The 17,198-nt window shown below is 43.7% G+C and overlaps 1 protein-coding gene across 1 annotated transcript; it reads right to left on the bottom strand.

Moving 5' to 3' along the window:
* Positions 1-535: 535 nt before the first annotated feature.
* CCDC110 (coiled-coil domain containing 110) lies at positions 536-14,534 on the bottom strand. The gene is made up of 6 exons (XM_075557239.1): positions 14,452-14,534; positions 14,021-14,160; positions 6,062-6,117; positions 5,542-5,607; positions 3,876-3,986; positions 536-3,060 (listed from the first exon to the last, which is right to left on the bottom strand). The coding sequence occupies exons 1-6, from the start codon at positions 14,532-14,534 to the stop codon at positions 922-924; spliced, it is 2,595 nt and encodes an 864-aa protein (XP_075413354.1). The 3' UTR covers positions 536-921.
* Positions 14,535-17,198: the final 2,664 nt, after the last annotated feature.

The following is a 17,198-nucleotide window of genomic DNA, read 5'->3' as shown; positions in this document are numbered from 1 at the left end:
TGAGTGGTTCAAAGTACTCAGCTACTGACTGAAAGATTGGCAATTCAACCCACTAGCCACTCTGTGGGAGAAAGAGGTTTCAGAACACAGTCTTGGAAACTGCATGGTAAAGTTCTACTATGTCTTACAGGGAAATTGGGTTCAAGTGCAATGGCTTTAACAAACATTTGGTTCCAAAGGGGCTTCAAAAAGATCGTGGGAAAATTTAATCAAAGATAATGGAATCTTTCTGTGAACCTTTTGAAGCCCCCTCATGCCAGAAGGTTAAATCTCAGACCCTTTACAATTCTTGATAACATAAGGATATATGCCAAAGTCCCATCTCTAATTCTAAAAATGAATATATTTTAATCATCTACGAGGCAATTGGGATACTATGAAAAATTGATCTAAAATTATTTCATGAGAAAAATACTTGAATACATTTTTTAGAAATTTATTAACATATCTTGGAAGAAAGTAATTGATACAGTTTACTTGGTGTTCCTGGGAGGACAAAAAGAAAGAAATGTAACATGAAAATAATGATAAATAAACCTGTTGCTTGATCATATGTACTATCGCTTACCCCCCAAAAGAGAAACCCACAGTGACCCCGCGAGACAGGATAGAACTGTCCCTGCCCGTTTCCAAGAGTAACACTCTTTTTGGAGTAGAAAGCCCAGTCTTTCTCCTGAGGAGCAGCTGGTGGTTTCAAACTGCTGAACTGGCAGTTATCAGCCCAACTCATAAGCATAATACCACCAGTTAATAAAATAATAATATCAATTTTATTAAAAGTGCAAAATCCCCAAACTATTCCATCATATACTAAATTGAACCCAAATGTTGTAAAAACTAAATTATATTCATCTTAATGTTTCCTAACTGTACTCTGACTAGGTCTCTGTAGGTTAAAATCATCTTAACCACATCTCTCTACTAAACCACTATAATATACACACCTTTAAAGTCAGATGCTAAAGTTCTACTCCTAGGACTGGAAGATTTTTCGTAACTGTCAGAGTTGTCAAAATGGTATTTCTCCCGTCTTGAGATATAAGTCATTTGGGGTAGGTCATTCTGCTGGTTACCTATTTTATCATTCAAATGAAAATATTCCCGTTGGAGATTCCGCATCTCAAATTCCATGGCGTCCCTCTCGTTTTGTATGCTTCTTACGTAGTTCTCGAGCAGGAGCTTGTCTTCAGTGAGCCTGCTGATGCTGTTTTCAAATTTTATGTTTTCTTGGCTGTGTTTCTTCAGTTCTTCTTTTAGAATCTGATTATCCGTTTTGATTTCCATCACCATTTTGGACAACATTTCACATTCCTTGGTTGTTTCTGACAAGCTATTCTTATAAATATTTGCTTCAGATTTGGCATTTTTTATTTCTTTGAGGAAAGTCTCTTGTGCAGTATTTTGATAGGTTTGAAAATTCTCTACTTCTCTCTCCATCATTTGTCTCGCGGCAGTAGATTCTTGCAATGTTGTTTCAAGGTCAAGTTTTTCGTTTTTAAGTGTTTCTATTATTTGAAGCAGTGTCTCTTGCTCAGCTTTTGCCAGTCTCTCTTTCTCTTTTCGCTGCAGTATTTCCAGCTGGTTTTCTTTTAATTCCTTTTCCAGGGAGCTTTTGTCCATTAGAAGTTGGTACGTTTTTTTCTCTAACATTTCCTTTTCATCTTTTATCAATCGAACATTAGTTTTCATTGATTCCATTTCTGTGCTCATTCGATTATTTTCATTATTGACAATGGCAAAGTCGTTTTGAGTTTTGTATTCCTTACTTTTTAATTGATCTAATGATTCTATCAGTTGTTGTTTCTCCAAAGAAAGTTGGCTGTTTTTTTCCTCCAGAGTTTTATTTTGACATTGGAGGACGTTGTACTTACTGATCATATTTTTCAATTCTTTAAGATACTCTTTGCCATCTTCTTCTGACTTGGTCAACTTGTGTTGAGTAGTGTTCTTTTCGTCAGAAAATTTCTTAAGTTGCTTTTCATACGTTTCAATTTTCTGAATCAGAGACTGTGTGGTAGAGACAAGAGGCTTTATTTTGGTTTTAAGAGTTCGATTTTCATTCTCTAGTTCTGCCACTTGTTTTTGTAGCTGCAAGGATTCTTTTAGGTAATTCTGTAAATAATGAATTTTTGCAACACACTGCTCAGTCACAGAATGAACTTTAGCCGTCTTCTCACCCTCATAGCCAACTGGTCCTTTTTTCACTACGAATGACTGCATTTCTTTGTCTTTCATTGTGTGCTTTGTTTGCTCAAGGAATGAGAATGTGTCTCCTGTGGCCCTAGGCCAGCATTTCAAGTCTGTAATGCCCTTGCCAGTGATGGGGCAGTCTATATTATGTTTCTCACTCTTCTTTCCCCTGTGCACTTCACTCTTAGATAATTTTTTACACTTCCTACAAAAATTCACGTGTACTTTTGATACTGTTTGTCGGAGTGGAAGTAATTTGTTTATCAATGCCTCTAATTCTTTAATTCTTTTAGATTTTTTATCTTCACTTAAGATACTCTCAATAGTATCTTCCTTAACAAAATTAGCTTTTTCTTTGTGAATGGGGGACAGATCATAGTTGTCCTTACTCTGCACATTTGTATCCATTTTTAAAGTCTGAAGTTCATTTGTAAGTGCCAGTTCCCGATCGTGTGACTTTTGAAGCTCTTCCTTCATGTGTTTGATAGAATGGCAGATGTCATCCAGGTTGTCACAACATCCATGCTTGAGAAGAGGCAGCGTAATTGTGGGTTCGTCCAGAATGACCTTGGCAGCTCGGGGCACTCCGTTCTGAGGTGGGTTAGGAGGAAAGCGGCAGCGGTAGTTGTGGGTTTTCAGCATGTCGGCACTTCCTGGAGGGTTCAGACTTACATTTGACGCTGTGCTATCTGCTGATGTTCTCAGAGCTAGAGTGTCCTTGAAATGTGTTTGCGAGGCAGTGCTCAGATCCTGAGAGACACTGTTAGTACTATCACTCCTTAGCTTTTCCTCCACGGACTGCAGAGAACTGGAGTCCTCACCGTGGTGCATTTCTCCCACGGAGAAGATTTCTTCTTCGTCCTCTGTAGGCTGATGATCAGAAGGAAATCATTATAAATGCGCGCTCGTTTGTCACGTTTGCAGCAACTTGAGAAAGTGCTCACAGAGGGTTTGTTGATGGAACCAAAATGAGTTATTTTACCCGGGACTTGGGCGGTTATGAAATAAACAAGTATGCTTATTTAAGAACTGCTATTTTAGATCAGCAACTCCGGTTTGCACAATTTGCTCAGAAATTGCTTTTATTTCCTTAGGGTCCGAGGTTGGTGAGTATCACTTGAGTTTAGATACAGAAATTTAACCTCCCCCTGGAGCCCTTCCTATCTCCATGGGGAAGATCAGGGCACTAGGTCAGTTACGGAAAAGGGGGAAGGATCGCGCCTCCTGAGCGACGGTCAAACTCCGCTTGTATTTCTCCTTTCCAGATGACACAGGGCTGCCATCGTCCTGGAGATGTGCGTTCTACTCCGGGAGCTACCGGGACTCAGGTTTAAAGCTCTGCTAGGGAGTGCATCCTGGCTAGTGACCGCTAAGAGTAGAAAGCTCTGAAGTAGACAGGCAGATGGTACGGACTGCCTTCTCCTTCAATGCACTCAGGGATCCCAAGGCTCCTGGACTACATCAATGCCCACCCCCCCCCAAACTCCTAAGAGAAACGAGAATATTGTATAAGGATGGAGATCGACGCACATCTTTTAGGGTTTGTAGGATGTGGGTTTCCTTGTTTTCATCTCTGGTCATCCATTCTTCCTAGGAAAAAAGTTAGAATGTACCAAGTGAAGAGAAATGATGGGAGCAGCATGTTTGTACATAAATAGAGAAATCATTTGTACCCAGTAACATACCAAATCATTTTCAACGAGTGTTCTGGAAGCTTGATTTCTTTCTGGTGTCAGCTGTGGATTTTCTACTTCAATAATACTTTTGTTTAATATCTCACTGATTTCAGATTGCACCTTCAAAAGATAAACTGAGAATATTAGGATTGGATCTATAAATATATTAGTGTATAATAATAATAATAGATATTATAATTCAAAGGTATAGCTACCAACCCGCTGTTATTGATTTGGACTTATCTTGACCCTATATATAAGATTTCTGAGGCTGCAAATCTTTACAAGATCAAATGGTCTCATCTTCCTCATGAGGAATGGCTGGAGGGTTTGAACTGCCAACCATTTGTTAGCCATCAAATGTTTACCTGACAGACCCACTAGGGATCTAAAACCAAATCCACTTCCATCGAACCCTTTAGGTTTCTGAGCCTATAAATCTTTATAGGGGCAGAAAGCCTCATCTTTCTACTGAGGAGCATCTGGGGGTTCGAACTACTGACTGTTAGCTTTTCAGATCAACGTTTAACCCAGTAGGACACCAGGTTTGAGTTATCTCTAAATGTCCTGTACACCAAAATTATTTCCCATTTTGTAGAGTGTAAACTATGGCTTTTAGTTTATTGTCATCTTTGACTCTAAGAAAAATATGTTCTTATTACATGACATGATTATAAAGTCACAAAAGACTTAATTTAGAAAAAAGTAAAATTTTTATGAATGAAATAATTATAGCTGATCATTGAGTATTAAATGACTGAGTCAGTCAAAGACCTTTGATGTCTACCACCAAATCCACTCTGCTACCCTCCGGAAGAGCTAGCCGGTCCTCTCATTCTGCCTTCCTGAAGTTGCTTCCCATGCAAGGACATTGGGAGGAAATTTAGAATGAATTTTAGAATTTTTGTGTTTTGTACCATTGTGGTCCATCCTCTCTCCCTTTGCTAACACTACCTCTCCTTTCTTCTGGACAAAGTTCATGTTCTGTTGGTGATTCTGACTCCCATCCTAGCTCCACATTTACACATGTGACTCAGAGCTAAAAAAGTCAGATCACTGCACTCCTCTGGGCGGTCATTGGTTCAAGTCTTGCATGTGAACTAATCATCTGGAATCTGGCTGAGGCCCTTAGTATAAGAGAAAAAAGACATGCTCTTCTATCTGCCTGACTGGAAACTAGAAGGACAAAGGCCTCCAGATTCCAGAGCCTTTTTGCCAGACCGAGTTTGAGCATCTGTTACTCTTAAAAGCAGAGTCAAGATATGGAGTGAGACTTGGTCCTGATGATGTGAATATTGATCATCTGGGTGAGACTGTCTCAAGTGTATCATCACTCAGTTACTTGAGCCAATGAATTATATATTTTTTTCTGAAGCCATATTGACATGGGCTTTCTAGCACTTGTAATGAAAGAGTACTTCTTTGTAGATGATATTTGATAGGATTTTGAAGGTGTCTTTGAACAATTTGAGGAGCTCTACTTCTGTGGGGCTCACATCTAAATACAAGCCTAACAGAGAGAAGGGCATGGTTTTCTCAAAACCAATGTTGAGCCTGAAATATGTTGTGGTTTCTCTTAGATAACAATCAAAATTAATCAACTGGTCAGTGGGATCTGCTTATAAGAATAGGGTGATATTTGATTTATTCCCATGTGTACATTAAAACAACATACCATGCTAACATTCTGCAAAGTCTGTATTCGGAGAGCCTGAAATGATTCCAATTGATGTTGAAGAGCCTATAAGAAAATTAAACAAAGTGCAAGATTGAATAGTTTTAGGTTGGTATGCATCACTTGAATGCTTATGACTTTTTAATATCCCTCAAAGTGGCCTCTTTGTTGTTTAGAAAGGACCATCTGAATGCCAGGTGACTCTTAGTCATTCTTGCTACCTCTCCAATGGATTTCCATGAAGAGTTTTCTGGGGATAAAATGGAGAAGCATATGCATTTGTTGTTGTTAGGTGCCATCGAGTCAGATCCAACCCATAGCGACCTTAAGCACAACAGAGTGAAACACTGCCCCATCCTGCACCATCCTTCCAATGATTCCTATTCTTGAGCCCGTTGTTGCAGCCACAGTGTCCATGCATCTCCTTGAAGGTCTTCTCCTTCTTTGCTGCCTGTTTACTTTACTAAGCGTGGTGTCCTTTGCACAGATTTTTAGTGACAATAAGATAGATTATACCCACTTTCAATGCTGATCGTGGTTGGACTTGACTTTCTGATTCTGCTCTGTAGCCACATTCTGAAACACAAAAGGGAAAGACCATCATGTGACTTAATTCTTATGTTACAGTCTTAAGCATGTGTACCCCAAAGCAGTCACCCCAATTTCTAGGATAATGAGACAAAGAGATGAGAACTTTGGTTATTGACATTAGAAAGAACCCACTGCTTGTCACATAAGAAATTATTCTCTCTTTGCTTAAAATATCTGCTAGAGGTTGCTAAAGTGTTTTTAGTTTTAGAATAAGCCTCTCACTTGCCACACCAAACCTCAAACTCTCAAAAATCCAAATATCTTTGTTTCTGGGATATGAACTACAGCCATAGATATCCCACACACAAATGAGGAATCCTTGTGAAATGGAGGCCCCAGATAAAGGACTTTATAGCCTCTGCGAAACTCCCCCTTTATCATGGGGGTTGGAATCAACTTGGTGCTAATGGGGTTGCTTTGGCTTATAGGAAAAAATTGAAGTAACTGATTGTAGCTTGTCCCATAAGCAACATACGAGAAAGAGCTGTATGTTCCTCCTTAGAAGAGAGAATCGAGATCTGTGACGATTTGCCAATTTTCCAACATACATTCCTCACCATCTGCACATTAGCTTATTTGGTTACTCTGTATCAGTTTCATCAAAGAACATAAATCAGCTTTCAATGTCTCGAGTGAAGGTAAGAGTTATGATTTGTTGCTACCCTGGGTTGAGAATTTCTGTCTGAAGGGAAGTAGTTAGAAAAAAGAAGTTTATCTTTTCCTTTGGAACATAAGTTTTCTGGATGTTCCAGAGATGGCTGTAAACTATGGCATTGTTGTCCCCATCTGGCCCTCATCCCTTGAGCAACACTGGTTCTGGGTGGGCCTGGAGCCAATCCCACCTCCAGTAAGAGGGGAGTCAGCGAATCTATGGGCACCTTGCTTAGTTTTGCATTTGTATTGGGAAGAAAATGGTAGTTAAACTCTTGGTAGTCTGCAAGGTTCATCCCAGAGAGATTAAAAAGGAATTCGAAGTAAGGTCTGGACCAATGAAGGGAAGATATCATGACGTTTCTAGATCCTAAAATAACGAATTCAAGCAGACCCAAGTGCAAATCAGAAAGAAGAGATCGCCTAGAATCCCATGACACAGAACACAGTATTGTGACTCTTAGTTGCCATCCTTTAGTCAGAAGAGGCCTGGCAGTGTGGTGGGTGATGCACTGGGCAAGGCCAGCACTCTGAGCCCCCCAGCTGCTCCATGGGAGGAAGCGGAGGTTTTCTGCTCCCTGAGGCTTTCTACTCCCAGGATGAGTGACAGTCCTGGAGACCCATGGGGCAGTTCCACCCTGTCCTACAGGGTCACTTAGTCAGAATTGACTTGATGACAGTCAGTGAGTGAAAAGCTCTTAATCAAGAGCCTTGGTGGACCAGTGGGTTAAGGATTGAACTGCTAACTGGTTGCGTGGTCAGCCGCTTGGACACAACAGTCACTTTTAGGGAGAAAGGTGAAGTTTTCTAAGGGAGAAAGAATCATGGTCCAGAAACCAAAAATCGCAGTTCCACCCTATCTCTTAGCGGTCCTCTGAGGCAGAATCGTGTCACTGGCAGTGGGATTTAAAAAAAAATCCTTTAGTCAACTCTTTATGCATGGATGTCACACACAAAAAAGATATGATTATTAAACAGTAGGATTTTATTCATGTTCCTTTTAAGTAAAGACATATATATCTAATGAGCTTAAACTAAAAAAGATATTACAGTCAAAGTTATTATAAATATTCTTTTTTTCTTCACTACAGGACATATTATTTCCTAAAAGTTCTAAGCTAATAAAAATATATTATGGAAATAATAAAAAAGCTGGGATCTTTATGATTTCTAATAATGTGCATTTCTATTGTACTCTATGCCAAGATCCAAGAGAAAAATAGCACTTATGTAGCATTTATTGTAGCATAGGTTCTATGACGCTTGCTGCTTCTATGGAGGTAAATAGCAAGTTTTGCCACTAGGGATCCAGTTGAAATATGCAGGGGTTTGTTCCAAACAAAAGTTATTTAAACATTTCTGCACTATCCGAGGACAAGTTCTCTTGGGGATACAAAGATCTGTCTTGGTAGGTGCCTTCACATAGATTCAATAAAAGTCATGACTTCAGAGAGATCTGCTAGCCTAGTCAAGTCAAGGCAGAGAGGTCAGCTCAGAAGGTACAGAGATTGTTTTGTGAAGTTCCAAAGAGGTAATCTTGATCAATTTTCTTTAGAAAACAACAACAAAAAGCAGATGCTTCAAGAACGTTGACCACTGCATGCGTGAGAAAAGGGTCAGGAAAGTTGAGCTGAGGAACCCATCCCCCCTCTCTCCCCGTCCCCGGCATCATGGCAGTACATCTGCTCATTTTCCCAGGGCAAACAAAGGCTGTCCTAAGAGAATTTCATTGACAAACATGATCTCATTCGCCCACAGACCTGAGCTTGCTCCATCATGCTTCTTTTGGTTCCAGAAACCCAAGAACATTTAAAAGGACTATGATTTGAGTGAGGGTGAAGGAAGTTAAAAGGTGAGGGTTAGGGCGTTTTTGTTTGATGCGTCCCCCTTCTCTCCCCATTATGTGAGTTGAGAGGAGGTGGAGAGGGTGCTGGAGGCTCCAGGGGATAGGAGAAGGGAAAGCGCTATCTTGAAAAGGAGAAAATGGGCTCGTTTTGGATCCCTGGTTATGATTCAAACCTGAGTGGCATTCTCCAGTAATGCGCAGATGTTTCAGCGTGGGCAGAGTAGGCAGAGGATCGGCTTGATCTATTTTTAAAGGCTATTAAAATAACTTTCACGTCTCTTAAGAGTTTCAGAGACTTTGGCTGCTATTTATTTCCTAAAGAAAGGTAATTTCCAAATCCCGCAGCACTTACTTAGAGAACTACATAGAAGTATGTGACTCAAGACCTCATCATAAAAGCAAATAAAAATCTGTGCCACTGGACCAATCAACAGCAAATGATCAATGGAGAAAAGATGGAAGCTGCCAAAGATTTCACTTTACTTGGATCCAACCATCAACACTCATGGAAGCCGGGGCCAAGAAATCAAATAAGGTAATTGCGCATTGGCAAATTTGTTGCGAAACAGTCTTTAAAATGTTAAAAAAGCCAAGATATCACTTTGAGGATGCTTGGTTAGGGACACAGCCCAAGCCACAGCTTTGTCAGTGGGCTCTTCATGCAAGTGAAAGCTGGAATATGAATAGGGAAGAGAGAAGAAAAAACAAACAAACACATGCATTTGAATGACAGGGTTGGGAAAGAATATTGAATATATCACGGAGTGCCAAAAGAACAAACAAATCTGTGTTGGAAGAGGCCCAGCCAGAATACTCGACAGAAGTGGGGACGGTGAGACCTCATCTCCGGGACTTCACACATGCTCTCAGGGAGGGATCACTTTCTGGCAAAGGGCATCGTGCGTCATAAAGTGCAGGGATGTGAAAAAAGGGAGAAAACTCCAATAGACCCATGAACATAGTGCCTACCACCTGGGGCTCCAACATAGGCCTGATGGTGAGGAGAGGGCCGGACAGGCTGGGTTTCCTGCCATTGAGCAGGGGGTTGCTATGAGCCAGAATCCACTCAACAGCATGTAACCACAAGAGTAGACTGGGAAAGGAAGTTATGCCTCACTCCAGTGATCACAAGAGACCGAACATAATCACACATCATCCTTCATACGTCCTTGCAGAGTGTCCAGTTGGAGGAATGAGTTAGTTTTTTGTGCCAACCTGGCTGATAAACACATGTGGGATTAATTGAAGGGCGGAGGGATAAATGGCTCGGTGAACCTCGCCTTTCAAGTTCTCGGGTCTCTTGCTTTGTGATGGTTGCACCAGGGTGCAGCTGCCTTAGCCAGTCCCCTTCTTCAATTGGCAAGGCTGACTTCCTACAAGACATCCCAAGAAGCCACATGGACCTACCCCGAGGCAGCCCTGGGTGCTAGGGCAGCCGTGTGGAGACCCCTGCCAGTGTTGAGATGTTTACACGTTCACTGACTCGGCTTTCCTCCTGCAGTCAGCATCGTTGTGTCTGTTTTTTGAGGTGGAGGAGGACTTTGTGGACTGGTGTTGGACATATGGGTAATGGGTTAATGCTGGACTTGTCTGCTTGGGCAGCACTGGGTTGGGATATTTTCTTGATGCGCACTTAATCTGTACATAAAACTCTCTCTTACACATGAGTTGCTGTGGATTTGTTTCTCCAAAGTACCCAGACTACCACAAGGAAGTTATGCTAAAATTTAAGTCGTACAAGTGTTACTGCTGTCAAGATCACCCATTATGATTGAGTCCAATCCTACATACAGTGACCTTGTCGAGGTTTCTGAGACGGTTAATCTTCCTGGGAGCAGAAAGCCTCATCTTTTCCCATGGAGTGGATGGCGTTTCTGAGCGGACACCCTTGTCGTGAGCAGCGAATGTTTGCCCCCTAGTGCCATAAGGATTCCTTGGACACCCTATAAACCAACCCACACTCATAGCCAGCAAGCCAGTGCTGACTCACAGCGACACCCCCACCCCTCCGTGGTCTCTGAGATTGTAACTGTTTATGGGAGTAGAAGCCTGGCCTTTCTCCTGTGGGAAGCTGGTGTGTTTTTGAACCGCTAATCACATGGATTGGAGCCCCACGTGTAACCACTATTCCACCAGGGCTTTGGAAACCTCTAAAAACCCTATAGGCCAGTTCTGTTCTGTTCTGTAGCGTCTTCGTGAGATAGAATAGACTCAATGGTACACAGTAAGTGGGAGGTGAGATTCCAGCCCTCGATACATTTATAGTCCACTGAGAATACAAGAACTTGCATTCAGATTAAAGTCATCGCAAATTCCCTAGTTGTTTCAAAAGTGAAAAGCAGGATAGGTGTTAGTGAGACGGGTTTGAAGTAATTAAGAAAGATATGGGGATTCTAATCAGAAGTCTGCTGAAAATGATTTCATATTCAACATACACAGAAAATAGGTTTTCCCCTTTCTCCCCCCACCTTCCTCTTCCCCTCCTGGTATTGATTTTCTCATTATTGGTCCCGAGGAGTTATTTGTCCTGGATTCCCTGTGTTTCTAGTGCTTATCTGTACCCGTGTGCATGCTCTGGTCTAGCTGGACTTGTAAGGTAGAATTGGGGTCATGATGGTAGGAAGAGGAAGCATTAAAGAGCTAGAGGAAAGCTGTATGTTTCATCAGTGCTATACTGCACTCTGACTGGCTCATCTCTTCCCGTGACCCTTCTGCAAAGGGATGTCCAATTGTCTACAGATGGGCTTTGGGTCTCTATTCCACTTTGTTCACATGATATGATTTTGTGTTATGGGGTTTTGGCACCTGATACCTGATCCCATTGACACCTCATGATCACACAGGCTGCTATGCTTCTTCCATGTGGATTTTTTGCTTCTGAGCTAGATGGCCGCTTATTTATCTTCAAGCCATTAAGACCCCAGATGTTATATCTTTGGATAGCCAGACACCATCAGCTTTCTTCACCACATTTTGTCTTCAGTGATCATGTCAGGAAGGTGAGCATCAAGAAATGCCAGGTTATTAGAACAAAGTGTTCTTGCATTGAGGGAGTACTTGAGGAGAGGTCCAATGTCTGTCTGCTACCTTGATATTTAATACATAAATAGATGTACATAGATCTATTTCACTATCCTTATAGATACATATATTTACATTTGTACATGTCTGTATTTAGACCTCTATAAATGCCTTTTGCCTCCTAGTTTTTTCCTCTATTTCCTTTTACTTTCTTCTTGTCCCACTATCATGTTTGGCCTTCATTGAGGTTTTAGTAATTCCTCTCAGTTACATTGGGCTTTATCAAGCCCTACCAGGCATCCTACACCCTCCTCGTCATTGATTTTAGATCACTTGTTGGTCCCTTGTTCCTGGGTTTGTTAACACCCACGTAATTTCCCCCGTCTCCCTCTCTCCTGTGTCCCTAGGGCTGTCAATCTTTTGGGAAGCAAAGCCTTATCTTTCTCTCTCAGAGTGGCTGGTGGGCACTTACACAGAAGTGCCATTTAGGCTCCTAGACAGGTATATATTAATTCTTACTTCCACATCCAGACCCCAAATTAAATTTCACTCATTGAGAGCATTGTATTTCTGTTAGTTATTTATAAATATGTAGCTTGGTAAAGACTGAATTTATTATGTAAGGAGACAGACTTCAACTGTAAAGTCTTGACTGTAAGCCTAAGAACGAAAGGTCTCAGGCCTCACCTTGAAAATAAATTTTATTTCTTAAGCTTTCTCAGGGAGTTAGTGTATTACCTGGGACCTAAACAATGAGTGGAAGTGCACCACTGCTCCTCACTGTTAGGGAGTTGATTTGGCTCAGAGTGGCCCTATGAGAATTAGTAAGGTTGGGGTAGAAATGTCCCTTTGGGTTTCCAAGGTTGTAAATCTTTCCCTGGAGCAGAAGGTCCCATCTTTCTGCTGAGGAGTGGCTGGTGGACTTGAACCACTAACTTTTAGGTTAGCAATTCAATGTATAATCCAGTACACCACCAGCCTCCTTTACCAGCTGAAAGGGAGGGAAACCCCACTGACTATAAGGTTGATTCTGACTCATAGCAACTCTTTATATGGCTTTTGAAGCAGATAATTGTTATGGGCACAGACAGTCTCATTTCCCCCAGGGTCTGGTTGCTGGGTTTGATGCAGACTGTGGGATCAGCAGCCCGGCACCTATCCCACTGAGCTGCCAGGAGTCCTTAGATGGAAGAGAAAATGCAAAAGCTATCCACTGCCATGGAGGCGATTGTGACTCACAGCAACTCTATAGAAAAGGCTCGAACTGCGCCCGGAGAAGGCTGCATCACACTTTCTAGGGCTCCATGCTTTATTCAGAGTCAGCCCCCAGTCCTTACAGGGGACTGTGTCTCATACCATTTTCCCCTCTCAACTCATGTCCTTACATTCTGCTCCATTTACACGATTTGACCATCAAAGGCCAGGCGTGCTCCCACCTCAGGGACTTTTCAGTTGCTGTTCCCTCTGTGTGGAATGCTCTTTCCCCAGAAAATTGCATTGACTATTCTTTTACCTCTGTTTGGTCACTGTTCAGAGGTTGTCAGGCCGGTGAGATCTTCTACCTTCTCATTTAAACCTGGACACTCCAACCACCAACACGGAGCTCACCTGCCTCGCTTCCCTCCCAGCTCGGACGCAGGGCCCTCTGTTGCCCACTCCTGAGGGCATGGAATGAGCACCGCGGGATGGCAGATGGGTTCCCCAGTGGATCCTCATGTCTAGAACAGTACTTGATACAGAGCAGGTGTGCTCAAAACACAGTTCGATGAAAGAATGCACAAGTGAAGGTTTGGGAATTAGTTGTCCTTTTGAAGTCAACAACGCAGAAACGCTAAACACCTGGTCTAGTGGCATCAGTTACGGTGGTTTGTTGATGCAGTACTCCGGGCAGGGCACCAATGGCGACAAGATGAGAAGCTATTGTTATTTCCCGGCCCAGTTGATTCCAATGCACAGAGGCCCTGTAGGTGCGAGTTAGGAGCTTGCAACTGTCGGCCCAGAGGAAGGCAAGAATTCTACCACAGGACCAACGCCGACTCCTGCTGCCAAAACGCTCTCACTGCTAAGACTGCACGGCACACTTAGCAGCTCTCCAGGGCAGAGCAGAGCTGCCCCTTGGGGGTTTCTGAGATTCTGTCTTCAGCAGAGCGGGCTGCCTTTTCTCCTGTGGAGAGGCTGGTGAGATTGAACTGGGGACCTTGTGGTTGGCAGCCCCAAACACATGCCACCAGGGCACCTTTGAACAGCAAGAACAGTTAGGGGGAGTCACTCGGCACTAGTTACTCGTTAGGGTTGGAGGTCGTTGGCAATCCTACCCATGACCTGTAGCAAAAGACACAACCACGTCGGCCGTGGCCTTGTAGACTGTACCTGCTTCATTTCCACCGCTGTGCGTTATCCCCTCAGAGGCATTTAGGATTTTGGACGCTGAAAGGAGAACCGAGTCAACTTCATTGTCTTCCTCGAGATGCTTTGCTGTAACCGAACCATAAATCTGCTTTCGATTTTGCCTGGAACGGGAGTGGGAAGGGGGTGGGCGTGGGGTTTTGGACGCGGGCCCGTAAGAAGCCGCCGGAGGGCGCGCTGGAGCCACGCAGCGGCGGGGCGCGGGCTCCGGAGTGGGGGTGGCTGGGGACCAGGGCTGAGCTCGGGATGTGCGGCTGGACCGGAAGATCCACGCTCCACAGCAGTTCTGGGAACTCCCAGAGGCTTCGGGGTCCAGAGGCGGAGCTGGCGCCGCGCCCCCCGGCCCTGCCCTCCCGCCCGGTCCCTCCGGGCACAGGCCCCCGCGCCGCGCTTACCCGCACTCATTCCTGGCGCCCAGGCTCTCCCTGCCCAACGGTCTCCCCCACGCCGTGGGCTCAGCAGCTGCACGGCCGGGCATCCTGTTGCTTGGTAACGGGGTGGCCCGGGCGCAGCGCCCCGCAGCCCCCCAGCCCTTTGAGCGTGAGAATTCGGGAGGCCCGTGGGGATTCTAGAGCCGCGTGGGGGGCGGGGGCGGGGTCGGGGAGGGCGCGGGTCCTGGGGGCATCAGCTCCGCGGGACCCTGCCTTTGTCTGCGACAAGGCCTATTGGCTGTGATTTTTCTGAACTTTTAGAGACTTCAATTCCAGCGTTTAATGCAGCACAATCCCCTCATCCGCCCCCCGCCCCCCAGCCCCCTGCTCCCCCAGACAGGAACACACTGACTGGACCTAACGGTTTAGAGAAGAGGGAATGAATGATGTGTGGAGACAGACAACCATCCAGGAAACCTCCCGTTGGTTGTGCTCTGTCAGTCCTCTCATTCCTTCTGTCTCAGCCATCGAGTGGTTTCAGTGTTTTGATATTTAAATGGCTCAAGACAAATGTTGTCATCAACGGCCTTTCAGAAGTTACGTTGTTGTTTGTTTGTTTTTAGTGTGGTTCACAAAAGGAAGACCCTTGTCTAACCAGTGAATTTAATTAACTGCGTTGGGAATATAGACAAGGAAGCGGTCATAGAGGCAAAAGTCCTTGTTTATCCAATCACGCGGATGACTTATGCACCTGACTGGACCGTTTGCAAAAATCTCTGTCGTTTTTTTGCTCGAAGATGGAGCACGATCAACTAAGATGTGCTTGGGGTGGCGTCCTCGTACTGATCATCTACAGATGATTCTATAGCTTTCACATATGAAATAAAGATACTAAGTATCTGTATGTTTTAATATGGAACAGAAGTGGCTTTATTACACATACTATAGAGAGAGTCTTTCGTTTTCAATAATAGCAATTACGAATAGGATATAAAGTCATGTAAAATTTAAATCTGATCACTCGAAATTTAAAGTTGTAATAACTTGTTATATAGTAACTACATGGCTTACCTTCCAGGAGCCCTGGTGGCACCGTGAGTTAAGTGTGAGGGGCGTGCTCACCAAAAGGTCAGGTTGGAACACACCAGTCAGCCCAGGAAAGTGATGGGGCAGGGTGCTCCCTTACAGATGGCAGCCTTGGAAACCCTGGGGAGCAGTTCTGTTCTGTCCCACAGAGTCCCGGTGACTCCTCGGGACTGACTTGATGGTCGTCGGTGGGCTACATGGACTTAGTCTGGACACAGAGCTACCTTTAAAACAAACACCATTTTATTGTGAGTTGGGTGAACGTTTACAGAGCCAATTGGGTTTCCCACTTGCCAAGTCATACACGTTTGTTTTGTGACATTGACTGCAATCCCTCCAATGGAAGCACACTCTTCCTAGTGCTGACCCCTTCCTTCCTGTTACCCTCTTCTTCTCTCCGCCCCCCCCTGCGAGCTCCGCCCTCAGCAAATGCTGCCCTTTGATCTCTGTTGGCCAACTCTTCTAAGGGGTCCCTCTGTCCCTGGTGGTGTTGCCCTCTGTCCTTAGGCTTCAGATTCAGCCACTGGAGGGAATGCAGTGTCAAGGCTGACTCGCAGTGACCCTTAGGACACAGTTGAACTTCCACATAGGGTTTCAAAACTTGTCTTCTATGGAAACAGATGGGCATATGGAGTGGCCGGTGGGTTCAAGCTGCTAATCTTTTGGTTATCAGAGGAGTTCTTTAGGCATTGTTCCACAAGGACGCCTATAAAATTACAGAGGACGCATAACTATAATTAATGCTGAAAACAAAGATTTATGGTATTTCTGGATAGGGTACCATTTATTACCTGTATCACCTGCTCCATGTGGCAAGACTGGGTTGTTATTTCATTTCGGCTCACAGAGATAGTGAAGATGCGTTTCTTTGGTCACGTATATCAGTTAGGCTACCGACTGCTCTCAAAAGAAGTTTGACTTTTTAAACTGGGAAGTTCATTGCTAAAGATAGAATTTAACGAGAGAAACCAAATCAAGCCAAACCCCGTGGGCCACAATATTTCAAAATCCTCACATAGTATCTTATTTTAAAGAATCAATTTTCACCTGTTGACTAACAGCTGCAGATTCAAGAGGCTGGAAGAAATTCAAGAGCGTTGCACAAAAACAAGCTAGTCAAATCTATTCTTAGCCACTTACTAGCAGACTAAAGCACTTTGGGGGTTTAATCGCTTCAGAAGGTCTGTTTTTAAACCTGAGATACCAGGCTATCATTAGTCCTAACTGAAATCTATATTAGCGAGACACACCATCCCCAGGGTAGAATCTTTTGGCTCACCGTGGAGTGCTTCTGCCAAAAGGTAGAACACATTGGGGCTCTTGTCCTAAGGCTATGCTTTGGACAGAGACTGAAGCAGCTCAGAGATCTGATCCAAATGCAAACAAGCCTACCCACATGCAGCAGTCTTTAAACTGCTTTCAGTTTAATTTTAATCTGACTTCATCTCTGTAACAGAATGGATGCACACATCACCAAGTGTGGCTTGACTTTTAGAAAGCTGATTGCCGCTTATGAGGGCTTATTTGGTGGCATGGTGGGGATACAAAAAAAGTCTGTATATTAGGAAGTCTAATGTGCTAAAGAGATAGAGAGGGGTATTAAGGTAGCTCGCCCAGTGACAGGTGTTTGGGAAAATATATCTTTAGGATGAGGCGGGATTCTTGGATATGTTTGCAGGCTGAGA

This window comes from Tenrec ecaudatus, chromosome 8, assembly GCF_050624435.1.
Source record: "Tenrec ecaudatus isolate mTenEca1 chromosome 8, mTenEca1.hap1, whole genome shotgun sequence".
In the NCBI taxonomy this organism is placed as follows: Eukaryota; Metazoa; Chordata; class Mammalia; order Afrosoricida; family Tenrecidae; genus Tenrec; species Tenrec ecaudatus.
This window is presented reverse-complemented; position numbering and strand designations above follow the sequence as displayed.